Raw genomic sequence first — 20,104 nt, 5'->3', positions numbered from 1 at the left:
AATTATCGATTAATCCATTAATCATTAGTTGGTTGACCTTATCGATCGATTAACGATTAATTGATCAGCAGCGATTTTCCTGACAACCTGAATTTGTCTTTCAATAGAGTCTATAAGAATAAAAGCTAAATATTGTTTATATACTTTATGAAAAAATCATGTCATATTCCTTAATGACTGATTCATTGTACCATTGGATACAGAACAGGCAATGACATTTATGTAGTAGAAGTAAATAAATTCTGCAGAGAAATTAAATAAAATAAATGGATCAAAAGAGGGGCAGTTTAGAAGAAATGGGCATTTCTGACTTTGCATCACTGACATGTTGAAGCGAAATTGCAGCAGAGATGCCCCCCTCCCCCATAAAGTCCAGTCATGAGTGTCCATCATCTTCCTGCCCAGTATTAACAGACACACAGTAAACATCTGTTTCTGGTGTCTGTGTTACAGTTGAACTCATGTCAGAGTCTGGGGGGTTTTCACCCTCCGTGTCCACCACAGAGCAGCGGTGTTGAACTCACTGGCTGAATGTCTTGTCCATGAGGTCAGTGTTATTGATCTTGACGATGCACTCATCCTCCTGGAACAATCCCTCCCTTCTGGAGCGACTCTCCTCCTCCACTCCCCGGATGTACAGACCCAGAGACCTGACAAAAGAGCAGGCAAGCACACAAAACATTACACACTGCACGGGTAGCTGGGTTTTCCTGTTGACCCTGTACACCTGCATGCATGAAAAAACACACATATTTTCTCAGAGTGTGTGGTGAGAACTTCAGTGTGCTGACAGAACTGACTTTTGAAGTGGAATTATGTCCAAGAGTCTGATGAAAATGACTTTACAAACTAGTTCTCACATAAGAGAGCAGGAAAACATTAAACTGAAACGTCACTGGAAATCACAACAGCTTTTTATAGATGTTTTATAGGTCATATGTGTGTGTGAATATAGTAATTAATTTACTTCATAATTAGGATGTTTGATTATTTCCTTCACGTTTGTGATGTTCACTGAGTTTATCATTAATATTAACATGAGTTTGACTTAATGATCAGAGTAAAGTTGAGAACAGCTGAATTCAATAAATAAACAGTCTATTGGTCAGTGTTAAGTATTTGCACATTAGATTAGATTAGATTAGATTAGATAAAATTATGATAGATTGCATTAGATTAGATTATAATAGATTAAATTAGATAAAATTAGATTATAATACATTAGATGAGATGAGATTAGATCAGAATAGATTAGATTAGATTAGAATACATTAGATGACATTAGATTAGATTACAATAGATTAGATTAGATTAGATTAGATTAGATTAGATAGAACTTTATTGATCTCTTGGGCAGAGCCATTGGGAAATTGAACATACTAATAGCAATAACTATAAATAGTAAATAAAAAACAAAAAACAGTCAATTCAACGTTAGAAAGTACTAGTAAAGTAGAAGTAAAGTAGCAATAATAAACAATAATAAATAAGTAATTACATAATAATATTTTAATTTGCACAATATGTACACATATGTATAGTTTAATAATCAAAGGATGAAAGTTACAATAAAGTGATAATAGTAACAGCAGTCGAAACAACTATATATAAGTATGTAATTAACAATCATCATTCTCATCATACTTTCATACAGACTTTCTCTCCACTTTCACGCCTTTATTCCACATTTTCATCCTCTCATCCTAAAAACCTATTGATATCTGACTATAATGTGTAAAACTAAGGAACGGATCCACAGAGAATGGATTGTGCCACTAACTTCACATTGAACTGAGTAGCATTTTCACCCACAATCTGCTCACTTTTTTGCACCTGTTCACAAAGGTTTTTGTGCTGATGATATGTTGGCACAAACACAGCCATAAAGTTTTGCAGCTGAGTGCAATTTGGCCTCATTTCACATCAGTTTCTAATATTCCAGGTGTTCACATTTCAGCCCAAATGCCCACACAGAGCTCATGTTCATGCCTCGATTGTATCTCATATCTGTATCACAATTTACAGAAAACTCTTTAAAACATGGCTGCATTTATTTATGTAATTCAAGCAGGTGTTGGATCAATGTCTGACTGTTAAATTTAAGTTATGTGTTACTGTGTTTTGTATCCCAGACCCCTGTTAGAAAGAAACACCTGAATTCAATGTGTCTGAATACTTTTGTCCATACTGTGTATAGTAATAAATCTACATTGACAGAGACTGATTTTGCACTGAATTCATGAATATTCACGAATCTATGTCCAAGCTGATGATGTTATCTGCTTGGCGGCACAGTTTATGGTGAATTCCATCCTTTCCGGGTGAGTTACAAGCAACTGTTTCACTCATTTGTGTCTATTATGCGCCAACAAAAGCTGACCCTAAATGTGTTTGTTCTTCTGACACAACGTGGGCTTTTTCATCAGCAGAGGCACATATTCCAAATGTCCATGGAATGTACCTAAATTTGGAATAACATCAGCATATCCAACACGTGTTACATTGAAGCAGAATCATTCCCCTTTACCTGGCTTATATTAACCCTTTAGGTGCCAAAGTTGCAATATTGCGACAAGTAACATAACTGACTGAACCAGACCATAGCTCCAGATAGTTTCCAAATCTTGTTACCACCTCCCACCAGTAGGTGGTGGACATGTGCCCCTTCACTCCTAACACCATTTCAGGGCATCTTTCTATTCAAAGTGAAGAAGAAAATCAGGTTTAAAGGCGTGGTCCTGAGGTGGATTAGTAAGTAAAGTTTATTTAGTTTTAGTTTGAATAAATGAGAACAGATATGTCTACTCTGCTGCTTGGATAAAAAGATACAAAAACTTACTGTATTTTACTTTCTACTAATGTTTAAGTTAATTCATTTTAAGGATAAGATGACAAAAAACCAAAAACAAAGAAAACTTGTGGACAAATATGTTCAAAGTTCAATTTTACGAAAAGTTACGCAATCCAATATCCAATCCAATCCTGTCATGTCATAATATGCAAATTAGATGAGTAAATTTACTCCCATCACAAACTCTGGATCATTCCCAATATTTTTTCTAATTTACAGTATGACTTTACCTCTAACCACTTCCAAGTTACAGCTTTTTTAAAACCTTGATACCATTTTTTTTTTTTTTTTTTTAACTATGGCACCTAAAGAGTTAAATTTGAACTGTAAATGTAGTCACTGACACACAAAAGACTGGCTGCAGAAGGATGACACTGGGTTATGAGGTGAAAGGGACAGTGGTGGAAAGAGATGGAGGAGGAGGAGGAGGAGGAGAACGACGACAGGAAAGGTGGAGGATGTGAAAGGGTTTTAGAGAAATGTCAGAGGAATGTGAGGAGGTGATATTTAGGGTCAGGTGAGTCATGAGAACAACCATTAAAACTCATCCTGCTTTCCTTTGGGAAATCCCCGTCCACTCTCCGACGGGCTCACACCCACAGAAATGTCCTGCAAAACTCTGTGACTTCAGTCCTTTTTGTCTTTTTTTTTGCAAGTAAATGTCAGTTTTAGTTAGTGTGTTTAAGTTCATGTTATACTGTGTAGAGTTTAATAGAATTACTTTAACCCATGATGACAACAACCAAACAATCGTCGTTGTTTAGGTAGGGAAAAAGCTGCACAACAGCAGAGGGTGGGGTGGGGGCTTAGAGGAATTAGTAAAGGGTCTATAAATTTCACTTTCACTTTATGATCTGCACGTACTCGTTATAAGGTGCGTATGGTAGTGATGCGTGAGTCGCGGGGCTTTTGTGGAATTATTTGACCCGACCCAACCCACCCCACAAATAAACTGACATTCTTTTGACCCTCTCCAATCTGACCCGCAAATAAACCTACATTCTTTAGACCCACTCCAACCCGACCCGCGAGTAACCCACTGATCTGTGCATCACTAACGTACGGCACAGAACGAACCCCCATGTAATCCCTGGACGGACCTGTCCATAGACGTGCTACAGCAGTGGCAAACATTTGGCCTGTGGGCCAAAACCAGCCTGCCAAAGGTTCGAATTTGTCCCAGAGTATGAATTTGGAAAGTGCAAAAATTATACTAAAGTTATTAAGAGTCAAAGGTGTCATAGCTGTTTTAGTTCAGGTTGCACATTCAGCCCAATTGTGACCTCAAGTAAAATAATAGTACAATAACCTACAGGGTGGGGAAGCAAAATTTACAATATTTTGAGGCAGGGATTGAAAGACAGTGTATGACCAATTAGTTTATTGAAAGTCATGAGAATTTATTTGCCACAAGAAAATGTACATAATAGAAAATGTTTTTATTCTATGTATCCTCCTTCTTTCTCAATAACTGCCTTCACACGCTTCCTGAAACTTGCACAAGTGTTCCTCAAATATTCGGGTGACAACTTCTCCCATTCTTCTTTAATAGTATCTTCCAGACTTTCTGGTAATAGTTTTGCTCATAGTCATACAGTCTTTATGGACACTCCAACTATTTTTGAAATCTCCTTTGGTGTGACGAGTGCATTCAGCAAATCACACACTCTTTGACGTTTGCTTTCCTGATTACTCATATGGGCAAAAGTTTCTGAAAAGGTATGGATAATAGTGTTAGGTATGATTAGGACATCAATATATGTTTGGTTTCAAAACAATTGACGTAGTGCCTGCTGAGAAAAAACAACTAAATGTTCATTGTAAATTTTGCTTCCCCACCCTGTATAAATAATGACTCCAAATTTAAATCAAAATTTCATTGTAAAAAGTCGGTATTGGATCAGTATCGGCAAAACTAATTCTAAAAAAATCAGATCGGAAGCTAAAAAATCCAGATCAGGACATCATTACATAAAATCTCAGATTAATGTTGAGGTTTATTATATCAGAAACAGAGAAAACTCAAGAAAAAATGACTTTCTCAGAAGTTACTAAACCTTTTAGATCAGTAGATGGTTGTAGTTGCCGGTGGCTGTTCGGGTCTTTATGGGTTAATAGTAGAGCTTACCGTCCGCTGAGGGATGAACAGTAGGGTACGACGTGGATTCCTAAAGGACTGTCTTCTCCCAGGATTTCCACTGTTCTGGTCAGACTACAACACAAAAATACAACAAAAAAATGTTTACTTCATATACTGTATTCACTTTCAGAGCAAACAGACAGCCTTTTGTTTTCTGAATGCTGCATAAACAGAGTAAAAAAAAAAACACAATGCAGAAACAAAGTGTAAGTAAAAGAGAAAGAGAGAGAATAAAAGTAAAAGAAATGCACACAAACACAAACCCACACAGATGCCACAGTAAAAACACGCTTCTCCTGGGAGAAACTGTGGAAGTACAGTCATTTTAGATTAAAACATCACTTTCTGTGGATGCATTCATTGCTCTAAAAGTGCGTTTTTGTCGGGGACTTAATCCGTGTCTGCGAACCGGGCCCTGAGGGAGAGGAGCGTCAACTTTCTATTCAATGTCGACAACAGTACAGACTACAGTGTTTGTGTGTGTTTGTCAAAACTTTCCTCATCTCTGTGGGTTTCTTCTAGTCTTTCAATATGTGGATGTCTGTTGTCTAGTTGGGATTATTGGAGTGTGAGTCTGCTTTACATTCTGTCAGTGTTAAACTGTGTGTCGGAGACTTTGTTTGTTTGATTAGTTTATCTATCAGAGCACAGCCATTAATCCTCTCCTGACCTTCTCGCTGCTCCCGATGCATGCATGTGTTTTTGCAAAGTTAGTTTGTCGGCGCTCTTCGGTTACACCCTCTCCGCTGATCCATCTCTCCCTAAACTCCTGTGAAGTGATAACAGTAAAGATGCCGACAAACTCCAGAGAGACAGAGCCGGGAGATGCAACGTACAAACAAGCCCCGTCTCTACTTTCCTCCTCTGAAACCACACACGAACAAAGTCGATGCCACCTCATCACTACTCAGCAAATCTGAGTTATTCCACAAAATGTGAGCCGACCGGGGAGGGAAGTGAGTGGGAACAGAGAGAGACGAGCAGAAAAAGGAGGTGATGGGGAGGTAAAAAAGACACTGATTTTGTCACTTCTGTACTACACATCTATTCTTAGAAGGTTACACTACTGATGCACTGGGCAAAAAACGGAGAAGATGCAAAAATGGAGCAGAGTGTGGGCAGCAGCTCCAGGAACATTTGGAAAAAAACATGTGTGCTAACTAAAAAAAACAGTATATACAGTTGGAAGCAGAATTATTGAACCCCCAAGAAAATGTTGCTAAATGGCTAAGACTAGCGATTAAAAAAAATCCATTTCAATCCTACCATCATTTAAAGACAACAAATCCTCCTTTGTACTGAAGCTACGTACGTTATCAAAACTTGTCAACATTTTTTCATTCTGCTATATCATCCACCAGCAGAATAATGAACCCCCTCCCTCTACCCAGCGATTCCACAAAAATATCTCATTTTTTTTTACTCAATGTCTGACCTTTTCTAAACATTGCCAACTAAAGTTGCATAGATCTGATATTAGGATCAGATATCAGCACCGATATCAACATTTTAGCTGGAGTGAAGTTTCTGTCTTTTAAAAGGAAGTTTTTCCTTCCACTGTCACCACTCACAAGTGTTTGCTCCTGGAGGATTCTGTCGGTTTCTGTAAATTGGATTACAGTCTGGTTCCAACCGGCTCTACATGTAAAGTGTCATGACATGACTTTTGTTATGATATGGCGCTGTATGAAAAAAATTTGATTTGATTTTGATTTTGATTTGATTTGGTTTGGTTTGACTTGGTTGGGTTGGATTGGACTGGATTTGATTTAATTTGATTTGATTTTGATTTGATCGGGGATCTGTAAAAGCAAATGAACCGTAAGAACAATCCTTCCCCTTTAAATTTTTGCGACACAGGCTACGTCATGCATGCCGAGAGGTTGTAGTGGAGTTGGAGTTTGGGCGTTTAATGACCAGGTGTGAGCGTTTATTATCAAATGTGCTGTAGCTGGGTCAAAACATGGTGTTTGAAAACTCTCTGATGGGACATTTTTGAGACAATTTTACAGATTAGTGTTGGTAAATGACCCACAATTTTACTTTTAAATTCATGGCAGAGGTCTGTGCTCTCCGAGGGTTTTTCTAGTTAACCAATGTCGATCTCTGTTGGTGAATTTACCTGTTCATTCCAAATAAACATACATTTAAAAAAAAAAAAAGAGAGAGAGAGAGAGAATGTAAAGCCTGAAATATTAATGAACACATTTGTTAAAATAAAAATAATGTGTTGAACCACTGTAGTTTAGTGTAGTAAACCACTGTGGTTTAGGTCTGGACTCAATCCATGTGTGAAAACGATGCCTCATGCTTTGTGACTAAAATCCTCCCTGTACGGTGAATTTAATGCCAGCAGTGCAATATTAGCATTTGATAGAATAAATAATAGTCAAATAAGAGGAAGGGGCTCAGAGGAGAATGAGGAGGGACAAAAAAAAACAGAGAGGGGAGGAAGAGGGGAGGGGGCGGATGCAGGATACAGTGAAATTAAAGCAGGAAGCAGTGAATTAATTAGACAAGGCTAATGAATTGAATTAATATGAAAGGGAAAAATAAGTCCAATTCCTCCCTCCATCCCTCCATCCCATCTCTGATCTCCAACGCTCCCAGTAGAGCAGCACACAAGCACTTGAGATCCATTTGTGTTCTTTTTTTTTTTTTTTTCTTTTTTGCAGAGATGTTTGACAGGCTGCATCAATGCACGAGGAGAAAAAAAAATGAAAAAGAAAAATGAAGTAGGATGGGGAGGGAGAGTGAGATGAAGAGAGCAGGTGTTCTCTTTATCCACCTGCCACTTCACTCATCCTCACTATGAAAGACAGAAACACAGATGAGAAATAACCAAAAAAACAAAAAGGAGGATGCATTACCAAACCACTCTCTTCCTCTGCCTTTCACTCTCTCGTCGGTCTTATTTATCACGACTCGGCATCTGCCTCCGAGTGTAAAACCAGAGGGAGGAACGGGAACGCGAACCGGGAAGAACGGCCAAAGGTTAATAAATGCACAAACGCACAAAAGAACGGACAAGAACAATTAAAAGACACTGGTACTAGAGGTCTGTGAGGAGATGAGTGAATCTAAGAGGAAAGAAACGAAAAAGGACAAATAAGACAAACTAAAACCCACAATAAAACCCATAATATTCAGCTCTGGACCTAAAAAATAAATGTTAGGTCTCCTCTGGAAACAAATTTACACAATTACAAAATTAAATATGTATTCTATCTTCTATGATTTTTTTGTTATTTACATTTTTTTATTCTTTTATTTCTTTCATGTAATTTTTTCTTGTTATTTTTGTCTTATTTTCATCTTATTTTCTCTCCAGATTTTTGTAATTTTTGTGTTTTACATCAAAATTCTTTGGTTGTTTTTTTTATCTTGATATAAAAATATATAAAGATGTTTTATCTTTTGTCTATACAAATTTTTATTCTGTTTATCTTTTTACAGTTTTTATTTGATTTTTTTATTTGTCTTGTTGCATCTTTTACGCTGTTTTCATTTTGTTTTGTCTTTTTTGGTCATTTTTATCTTTTATTTCAGTTATATCCCATTTGCTTTTTTTGTCTGTATCTTGTCGCATTTTTCATTGTGATGAGACTTTTTTGTTTTCATCTTGTTTCTTTTCTTTTTTTTTTTCTTTTTTGTCATTTATATCTTCAGTATTGTTTTTATCCTGTTAATCACTAATGTTTTCAGCTCCTTTTAGATAAATTTCATTTTCTGTCATTTTTGTCTTATTGCATCTTTTACATTGTTCTCATTTTGTTTCATATTTTACATTGTTCTTGTCATCCTATCATCATTTTTATCATGTTTTCATCTGACATATTCTATATACCTTACATTTCGTTTTGTCTTTTTTTGGTCATTTTTACCTTTCATATCATTTTCACGCTGTTTGTGTTTTTATGTCATCAATATAGATGCATCTTTTGTCTTTTGTCATTTTTATGTTGTTGTTTTTTTACACTGTTTTTGTCTTTTACACTGATTTTATCCTGTTAATGATTAATGTTGTTTTCAACTCCTTTTAGATAAATAAAAATTTTTGTCATTTTCATCTTGTTGCGTCTTTTACATTTTTCTCATTTTGTTTCATATTTTGCCATATTTTTGTCATTATTTTATCGTTTTCATCACGTTTTTATCTTGCATATTTTATAAAACTTACATTTTCTGTCATTTTCGTTTTTTCTTTGTTGGTCATTTTTACCTTATATATCATTCTCACACTGCTTGTGTTTTTAAGTCACCTTTATTTTGTTGCATCTTTTGTCTTTTGTCATTTTTATGTTGTTTCTTTTACATTGTTTTTGTCTTTAAATTGTTTTCATCCTATTGTATCATTTTTATTTTCATCTTCTATCACTTAGATAACTTATTCTCTGATATTTCTGTCTTGTTGCAACATTTCTTTATACCATTTGTTGCTTTTTTTTTTTTTTTTTACATAATTTTTGCCTTCTTTCACATTGTTTTCATCCTGTTACATTTCTACTTCTACATAACTGTCATCTTTTATTATTATTATTTTTAATCCTATATTGTCCGTCTCTTTAGTTCATATGACTTGAGTGTCTCCTCTACATTTCACATGGTTTTGTCGAAGTCAGCATTTACAACTTCTATATTAATAAGGAAAATAAATCCACTTATAATGTTCATGCTATTGTTTTTTTATTGACACTTAACGACTGTATAAAAACCCATTTTGACTCTTGACCCTATGTTTTCGAGAGCACAATTCCATTGAAGTCATTGAACCCATTCACCTTTTTACCTCCTCGTTTAGTTGAAGCTACAGAACAGAACACCTTATTTCACCGAGACACATAACGGTGCCATTCCGATAAACCAATTTACAGTAAATCTGTTTCCCTGTATAAAAAGGGCATTTGGATTCAGAGGTAATGAGTTCTGTGGTGAGCATGCTGTGGCTAAAATTATGAGCAGCTATTACTGTATTTATAGGTGTCGCTTCACACGCAAACAGAGAGGAAGCGTATGTCGACTCGCACATATACACAAAGTCATATATATTCACACACAGTCATTTAACGTATGCTTTACTCGTCTAATATTTATAGCTTGCTTCCGAACTCATTCTGGACTTTTTTTGCAATTTCAAGGATCGTTTCCCTGCCGACCACAAAAAACCATTACATCATTTTTACATTACTCACAGCTGAGATGATCTCCGTGTGGGTATGTATAACATTTTTTAAAAGATATTATTAAATTTGCTGTGATTCTTTTCAGGCCATTTGTGTCGCACCGAGATCATAAAAGCAATGAAAGTTGAATAAAACATGTTAAGGTGTTTTTGCATTTGTTTTTCTGTATTTAATCATGAGTGCTGTAGCATGTGGACGTTCCCTGGTTTATAGGTTTGGGTTCATGGTGTTTTTTTTTAACCCATAAAGACACAAACAGCCACTGGTGACCAAAATCCTCTACTGATGTAAAATATCTAATAACTTCTGAACCACTAAACATATTAATACATGTAAATAATTGGTGTAAATGTAGTTATTCATCTTTTCATAGTCATCAGATATGACCCATTTGGGCATTCAGAGGCTCCGTAGTTACCATGGAAACACCGTCACCTTCTACAACATTGGTTCACCAGCAAAACCCTCGGAGTTGAATCAATGACAGTGGACGGACACACTAATTTTATGTTCATTTAATGATATATTGTGCTGAAAAAGTCATTTTTTCTTTGGTTTTCTCTGTTTTTGATATATTAACCCTCAACTTTACCGTGAGCTTTTATGAACATCTACATGATCAGTGAATTAAATACAAGAAAATACCTGATTTTCACTGAAAAAAAAAAGCCAAATACAGAGGATAATATAATAATAAACAGTAACAAATCACTTAAGAAAGATTAAATACAGAGAAAAATCAATCTGGGAACTGCCAAGAAAGTAGCACTGGGTCTTTATGGGTTAATGCATATTTCACTAATTTTGTAAATTTAGGAACCTGTTTTAGCTTCAGAAATGCTAATCACCTGAAAACAATAGTCCGGTTTGATCAGTACTTATGAATATATGCACAAAAGAACCTATAAAATATCTAAAATAATAAGTTTTTACTGAATAAAATTTGTGGGCATGCTCTGAATGATTAAATTGACTGCATTCAGCTAATTTTATCTCATTCACTTCTATTCAGATACATTTTATTAAGATACATGTGTTTTAGAATTAGTACTGCGGGTCACAATGGTTTAATATCATAATTTGATTAAGATTTAATTTAATGTAGAGATGGTGATAAAGTAAAGTTCAGGTCTTGTCTAGACATTAATGGAATGAAGAATTAAAGAAGTGAATGATGAATTAAGGCCAAAACAGATAAGGTCAGTCATTATTCTGTCTCTGTGTGTCCTGTTTACAGCTTTATACGATAATACTAATGGGTGTTACTATAAAACTGAGCAGTTGAGGTCAGCATCATCAAACAAAGAATCACACTGGGATCAAACTAGATCTACGACCTAAAACGGGCCTTTTCCTTAACAAAAATCACATGTGTTTAGGCTTAATCTCATTTAGGTTTCACCTTTTAATATGAGTTAAAGTTAGAGCTTGGTGATACAGCAAAAAAAAAACAAAACAGTATTTATGAATATAATCCCCCTCGGCTAAATATAGTGTAAGATCCTGTTGAAAGTTACTGCCCTATAATTTAGATTAGATTGTTTTTTTGTAAAACTTATTATACATATTTATATTTGAAAGTACTCAGATATTACAACTGCACACGGACGATTAACCCTGAAAAAGTAGGTTCAGTATTCTTCTGCTCCATGCCAAGATGCATCCACAGTAGAAATTTGGTGCAGATATCTCAATGTATTCTTCAGATAATGCGATTATGTCGTCAAATGGATACACAGACGGACAGATGACAAAATGAGTACAACACCTGTCGGCTGAGCAGTAAAAATGAAAGGTCTTTACTTGCTCAGTAAAGATTAGATGTACAGAAAAAAATCCTCTGGAAGTTGAAAATAGTGACTTTCTTTATCGTTCAAAGTAAAATCATAATTAGTGGTTTCATTAGTTAGAGTTTCATTAAAATGATCCATTCTCAGACAAAGAAAATTTGAAAATCTGGTCTTTAAAAGAACCTACATTAAACTTGGTAATCCTCTAAATCAAAAAGAACCAATTTGAAAATGACAGAAGAACAGAATAAATACAGAAGAAGCACAGGTCTGGAACATTAACCTTAGCACTTAAAGATCTGGGACTATTTTTGACGTCACTTTCAAATGGCTTTTTCTCTATATTAAACCTGATTTTGGTAATTTATTGACATTTATAATAGGATATCTTTTGTATTTTTGTACATTTTTCAGTGTAAATCACCTATTTTCCTATATCTATTTTACTAATCATGTAGATGTTCATTGAAGCTCATGGAAGATTATATCAAAATAGAGAAAACTGAGGAAAACTGTACTTATCCAGTAAAATATATCATTAAGTAAACATAAACCCAGTGTGTCCATCCACTGTCACTGATCCAACTCCATGGGTTTATTAGTTTTTCCTTAACTTAACTTAATTCAATTTGAAGCTTATTTTGTTCATGTTGCTTATTATTTTTGTCCATTTGTTATTCATTCTATTGATCACTTTATCTGTTTTCTTGCTTATTTTATTCTTTTTTAACATAATTTCAGTCATTTTTTTGCATAATGACTGTATTGTTATTTTGCATTGTTATTTTTGCAATTTTTTTCCTTCATTTTCTTTATTATTGAATATATAGTATATAATCATAAACCCAGTGTGTCCATCCACTGTCATTGATCCAACTCCATGGGTTTTACTGGTGAATCAATGTTGTAGAAGATGACGGTGTTTCCACGGTAACTACAGAGCCTCTAAACATCAAATGGGTTACATCTGATGACCATGAAAAGATGAATAACTGTATTTTACACCAATTACTTACAAGTCTTGATAGGATTAATGGATCAACAGTCATTAAACAATGTAGATCATTAGATGTATTTGTGCACTGGACACTTTAGGTCTTTGAGGGTTAATTCAATACATCACCAAGTCTTAGTTTTAGGGCTTAAACAGTTAAAAAACTCAAGAAAAAAGTTCTATATTAATGTAAGGGGGATCTTAAGCTAAGCTAGTGCTAAGTGCTAGTTTATAAAAAGGCTGAAAGAACCCCACAAGCAAACATCTTATCATGAGTAATGCCTTCTCTGATGTAAAAATAATCACCGGCTAGAGAGCATGTGTTTTTGTGTCCAGCATTAAATGTACAACTAAGAGACACTATGATTATAAAACACACACACATGCACAAACACACACAAACACATACATTGATAAAGCCCAGATATGATGGGGCTTCCTCTTAATTAACCAGCCTTCATTAGTGCATGTGCTATGAGCGTGTCCGCCTACAAGAAAGCAAATGCAAGCGTGTCTGGCTGTTTATTTATACACCAATATGTGCGTGTGTGTGACATTGTGTGTGTGTGTGTGTGTGTGTGTGTGTGTGTGTGTGTTGTGTGTGTCTAACCCTGACCCTGTTTTGGCAGTCTTTTGTAGTGGGCTAATCATGGAGAGTTTTTACAGTAACTATATCTGCGAGGGCCTTGATCTGGATTAAAATACAGATTTAATGAAGGAAAAGTAGGACAAAAACACACTCTAGAACATCAATGAACATGAACTGAGGCAAAACAAGCACATGTACACACTAAAAAAAACCCAAACACAAACAGATAGAACATCCTGATCATCCAGGAGTCACATGTTGAGGACTGTTAACCCTTACATGCACCAGTGTCTAGACCCTCCACTTCCTCAGTGGGTCCAAATCAATGTGTTTTTATGTCACTTTTGTCATTTTTTCATGATAAAATAATCATTTGTGTTACATTTTGGTCCATAAAAGAATGATTTTATGTTTGAAATATATTTTTATCTTTCCATTTTTGAACATTTTAACAATTTAATTTTTTTGTAACATATATATTGAAAATTTGAAAAGTAAAGTATGTATAGTATGTAATAAGCTGTGATTCTCTAACTTTTTACAGCGGCGTACCCCCTGAAGTATATTTTTTTAGCCAAGTACACACAACTCTGGCTTCAGCATTTTTAATTGAAAAATGAGGCAAAATTTGTTCCTGTGCCAAGGTTTTTGTAAATAAATAGCATATGTTTCACTTTAATATATTTAAAATAAAAAATCTTTATAAGAAACTGAAAAGTATCCTCTTTCATTCATAAGAAAAACATATTAATGGTCATTAAATAATAAATTAACCTCACATCAACCAAAAATTATTACTTAATTACTTAAACTTAACTTGAATGTTATAAAAACAGAAATGTTCTTAAAATGATACCAAAGCTTAAACAAGATGACTGACAATAATAACATAAAAAATGTAAAAAAAAAAAAATATTTAAATGAAACAAGGTCAGGAGTGTCAATTTTGATTATATGAATGTATTTGTTGTGTTTTATATTTCCGCATTAATTCAAATTATTTATTTTGTATTCAGTACATGATGACTTATTTAATTCTTCCAAGTACTCCTACCCATTTTGTGAATGAGTGGGACCATGTCATTTGGTTTTGCTGTAGAATGAATGAATGAATGAATGAATGAATGAATGAATGAATGAATGAAAGATTCTGATGTAATTCCACTGAACATGATTGTGGGTCATTTTGACCCACCGATGGAAGTTTAAGGTAGTAATACAAAAACTACAAATACATAAAATCTATGACAGGTGAGTTGGAAATTTAAATAGCATGATGTCAATATCATGTTTATGAGGAATACCAGGAATATGAAATAATAATAACTTTTAATTACAAAGATACTGCAATAAAATAACCTCACGGGGTGATTTTGACCCACTTATACATCTAAGGGTTAAATAAACTCGATTTTGAAATGGGTTTTAAGCACAAACCATTCGGATATTTAATTATAACACATCCACACTGACCTGCCATTGATGGTGTGTTTGCCGTGGGGTCGCTCCACCCCCGCAGGCCTTTCCACAGCAGGACCGGCCGCCTGCAGAGAACACACAACACACACTTCTGTTAGTCCGTTACAGCGTTTGGGAAAGGAACGGACAGAACAAAATAACAAGCTCCAACTGCACTTTCAATGTCTGAAAACAAGTGGACCATTTAATGAACAGATGAAGAGGGGAAAGGATGAGCAGGGGAGGAGAGGAACCAGTATAAATGACATAAATAATGACTAAATACACAGTGTCACAGAGGTGGACGGGAACTTCTCACACAGACTTCTCCATGTCTGATAATGTATTTACGAGTTCATTTTCAACCTTAAAGTGCATCAGCAGAAGTGTTTATTACAAGAACATTTCATCACATGTGGGTTACTTTCATATTCACTTCATGTCATTTTCGAGGGATTGGAATAATATATAGGTAAAATGAATCCAAAAATGGGGGGAAATGTAAATTTCACCAAAAGATGAGGCACTTGAGTGACTTTTTTGAAGCATTTTTTTAACAATTTTACTTGATTTACATGACTTTTTCAACTTTTTTAGCAATTTTTAATGATTGTAGGAACCCCATGTACACTAATTTCCATGTATTTCTGAATATTTGGACTTTCACATTCACTTCATAAACTCAGACACATTATGCTAATGTCATTTTATTGTGATTACAATAAGTTACAGACAAAATATATCCAAAAATTGGGGGGGGGGTGTTAATTTCACCAAAAGATGTGAAGTTTGAGTGTCCCTTTTGCAGACATTTTTTTAACAATTTTACTTGAATCACATGACTTTTCAGCTTTTTTTAGCCTTTTTTTTTCATGATTGTAGGAACCCTATATACAGAAATTTTCATGTATTTCTGAATATTTGGGTTTTCACATTCACTTCATAAACTCAGACACATTATGCTAATATGTCATTTTATTGGGCTTGTAATAATTTATGGATAAAATATGTCCAAAAATGGGGGGAATGTTAATTTCACCATAAGATGAGGCATTACAGTGTCTTTTTCAAAAACATTTTTTGAACAATTTTACTTGATTAAATTACTTTTTCAGGTTTTTTAGTCTTTTTTTATGATTGTAGGAACCCTATGTGTAGTAATGTCCATGTATTTCTGAATATTTGGGCTTTTAAATTCACTTCATAAACTCAGACACATTCTGCTAATATGTCATTTCTATAGATTGTTAATAAGTTATAAATAATATACATCCATAAATGAGGAAGTAATGTAAATTTCACCAAAAGATGTTTTTTGACAGATTCACTTGATTTATATGCTTTTTTCAGAATAATTAGTATTAAGTAGGTTTCAATGACTTTTACAGACAAATAAATTACATTTAAGCAAACAATCGTGTCATTCCCAAAATTTCCAGACTGTACATGCAGCATCCGTACTTTATTTGAGCATTTCCAGTTTCCATTTTAGTTTATATCTGTGCACCTCAGTATCTCAGAGTAAAATACTGCTCTATGACTCAACTACTTTGTCAGACAGGTTTAATTCAGATTAGAATTCGTCATCTCCTTGTTCTTTTTGTCCTTTGTGATGGACTGGAGGGTAAAATGTTCCTTTAAAAATTGTCATTCTTGTTCAGACAAATAAATTCTGTGAAATCCTAATTGATTCAGAGAAAACTGTGCCATCACAAAAATAAAAACGAACACCTAAAAAGTTGCTTGTTTTGTGAAAAAAAGAGAATCAAAGGTTCGGATGAACTTCCATTGAAAATGAATGTGGGTCATTTTGACCCCAGTATGGAAGCCTGGGGTAGAAATACAAAAACTACAATTTCCTCTTATATTTTAAAAGGGAAGTGGACTCTGTGTGTGTGTGTGTGTGTGTGTGTGTGTGTGTGTGTTTGTCTCAGGCATCACACAAAATCCGTACAGAGCTGACTGCTACAGTTTGTCATACTTATGTACTTTTGGTCAAGGAAGAGACTAGTGAAAACGGCAAGTTGATAGGATCAATATTTTGGGAGATATTAGTAATTTTGGAATACAGTAGCCTTACAATCACGTTGCTAAGATCAGAATCATGTGAACACTTTGCCGGTGACTGCTGGACAAATGCGGTACAGCATGCATAAATACACAACAAATATCCATGCTGGGGGAGCGGGATGTTGCCCCTCAGGGTCGGGGTGTGGATTTGTGAAAACACCCCCCCTTTTCGCATCTCACCCTCAGTGCTGACAATGATGAAGTCTAGGATCTAGAACTTGTGGTTCCCTACGGGTCAACATGCTAGTAAACAGTGCTACAGTCATGGAAAAAATTATTAGAGCATCAAAAGTCATCAAAAACAACAGTTATGCAATCCAGTTCTAACTCCTGTGTGTATCATGTGACTAAAAACAGACAGAAAAGAAAACATGGAATGTCTAAAAGCACTGTTTTGTCAATACAATGCCACAGATATTGATGGAAGAACTGAAGTGATTTTGGTTATTATCAAGAAAACATGTTAAATGGATAGATATCAGCTCTGAAATTAAATTACTATGAGCTATTTTTGTCGTTATCATCATATTTGTCAAAACAAATGTACTTTTAGTTGGACCAGGCATTAAAATGAACAAGAAATTGAAGAAAACAAGGGTGGTCTAAAAAATTTTTTCGTGACTGTATAAAAGGTAAGTTAATAACTTAAATGGCATGGTGTTGATAACATACTTTAAGGAACACCTAGAATATGAAATAGTAATAACTGTTAATTTCAAAGATATTGTAAGAAAACAACCTCACCAGGTCATTTCGACCCACTTACTCATCAAAGCGATAAAATGCAAAATTTAACACAAATAAGGGCCTTTTTTTGTGCTACTTTTTCCCTCAAATAAAGGGTCTGAATACTTCCTTTAACACTGAAAACTTGTCGTGATCCAGTACACTCCAAAATGAAACCCTGAGAGCCTCGACAAAAGGGCCTTTTGGATTTAAATGACAGAGGATTACACTAAGAATAAATAAGTGAAATGATGAGTGAAGGAGCTGTTAACGTGACGGATGGATGACGTACAAATAGTAATTAATAACTGAAGGCCAAGAGACAGTGTTGTCAAGCAGTAATAAATAACCCTGTCAGTGGGTTTGGCAACTGCGAACAGAGACACAAACAGACAAAAGGCAGACAGAGGTGAGAGAAGACAAGTGTACATGTAGGACAAAAATCGGTTTTTAGCGTTTGTGCCAAATTTTGCTGCATTTTGTCAAACAGTTGGTTACATTTCACATTTTTTAATTTAACAAAACGGATAATGTTTTGTGTTTGAACTAGTTTAGTTGATCGTGTAATTCATTCAGACACATGCACACAGTCAGTTAATTAAATATAAATAAAACACATGAAAAACACATAGCTGCAGTGTTTCCGTTAATGTAGATTGTGGCAAGGCAAGGCAAATTTATTTGTATATCATAATTCATACACAGTGCTCTACAAAAATGGAAATTGTGGGGCTCATTTTGGCCCATCTGAGTTCACAGCATCCTTGAACTTTGACCTTTGCCAAAATCGCTTTAGTTCATCCAAGTGAAGTGCTTGTGCTAAGTTTTGCTGCATTTTGTCAAACAGTTTTGCATTTTTAATTTCTCTAAACAGATAATGTTTTGAGTTTGAATAAGTTTAGTTGATCATATAATTCTTTTCACACACATGCACACAGTCAGTTAATTGAATATAAATAAAACACATGAAAAACACCCACAACTATATTAAAATGAAAGGTCTTAACTTGCACAGTAAAGATTAGATGTAGAGACAAAATCATCTGGAAGCTGAAAATAGTACCTTTCTTTAGTGTTCAAAGTAAAAAACATAATTTTTAGCTAGAATTTCATTAAAATGATCCATTCTCAGAGAAAGAAAAGGGAAAATCTGGTCTTTAAAAGAACCACATTAAACTTTGGAGTCCTCTAAATTAAAAAGAACTGATGCCAACTGATAGAAAAACAGAATAAATACAGAAGACTCAGAGGTCTGAAACATTAACCTGAAAATTAAAGATCTAGAACTATTTTTGACGTAACTTCCAAATGACTTTTTCCTCTACATTTAACCTATCATTGGTACTTTATTGCCAATATACTATGTATTTTGCATTTTTCGGTGTAAATCACTTATTTTCCCGTAGTTATTTTACTAATTGTGCCGATGTTCATAAAAGCTCAGAGAAAATTCAAAGGTTATTATATCAAACAGACAGACAGAGGTGAGAAAGACAAGTGTAAATGTGAGTCGAGGGAGCTATAATGTTACGTTATAAAATGACACAAGACTGACATGAAGTGTGAGCCTGTGAAGAGACTCGACACCCAGAGGTATAAGGGTGATGAATTACACAGCAGGCGGCGTCTGACCTCGTCCGTGAGCTTCTGCAGCGACACGTCAGTCCTACATGACATGTGTTTCTACGACCCGAGGGCGAATGCCGCACCTGAACAACCCGTCACTGATCTCCATAACACGTTCTGCCTTTGTGAGGAATGTCACGGTTGTAGTTTTTACAGAAACCAAGAGGAAGTATTGATTTAACTCCACAGAGACCTGGAGCCCCGGTGTCGGCCGGAGGCTAAACACACACCACCTGCTTCAGAATCACACTGCAGTCACTCCCAAATATTTAACATGTTCCAAGAAAGATGGATTCAAACCACTATGTGTATGTGCTAAACTTGCTTTAGGTCAGACACTTTGAATATAAAGACTAATTAATTAACATTCATGAAACTGGAACCAGAGCAGCAGGACATGAAATAATCAACACTGATTTCTTTTTCATCTTCGGCAAGGGTGTCAAACATGCGGCCTGTGGGCCAAAACCAGCCCGCCAAAGCTTCCAATTAGTTCCGTATGTTGAAGGCACAAAAATGACACTAGTCGCTTTTCCACTGAGTCTCACATTGCGCGAATATAACGTGCACATAAAAATTTACCTAAGTGAAAAACAATTTTGGCAAACCTCTCGTTTTTCAATTAAAAGTTTTTGCGCTGGCAAGAGGTGGTTTTTCGGGCGGAGCACAATTGGTAT

At 35.0% G+C, this 20,104-nt stretch overlaps 1 protein-coding gene across 4 annotated transcripts in view; it reads right to left on the bottom strand.

Annotated features, from left to right (window-relative positions):
• LOC115412167 (partitioning defective 3 homolog B-like) overlaps positions 1 to 20,104 on the bottom strand; it is a 387,150-nt gene that overhangs the window by 286,019 nt on the left and 81,027 nt on the right. For all 4 annotated transcript variants that reach the window (XM_030124503.1, XM_030124504.1, XM_030124506.1 and 1 more), the window contains exons 5-7: positions 15,021 to 15,091; positions 4,980 to 5,063; positions 525 to 650 (exon numbers count right to left, since the gene is read on the bottom strand). In XM_030124503.1, coding sequence (XP_029980363.1) covers positions 525 to 650; positions 4,980 to 5,063; positions 15,021 to 15,091 — 281 coding nt within the window. The remainder of the gene's footprint in view (positions 1 to 524; positions 651 to 4,979; positions 5,064 to 15,020; positions 15,092 to 20,104) is intronic.

This window comes from Sphaeramia orbicularis, chromosome 21 (genome assembly GCF_902148855.1).
Source record: "Sphaeramia orbicularis chromosome 21, fSphaOr1.1, whole genome shotgun sequence".
NCBI lineage: Eukaryota > Metazoa > Chordata > Actinopteri > Kurtiformes > Apogonidae > Sphaeramia > Sphaeramia orbicularis.
The sequence above is the reverse complement of the archived record's forward strand: the minus strand, read 5'-3'. Positions and strand labels throughout refer to the sequence as shown.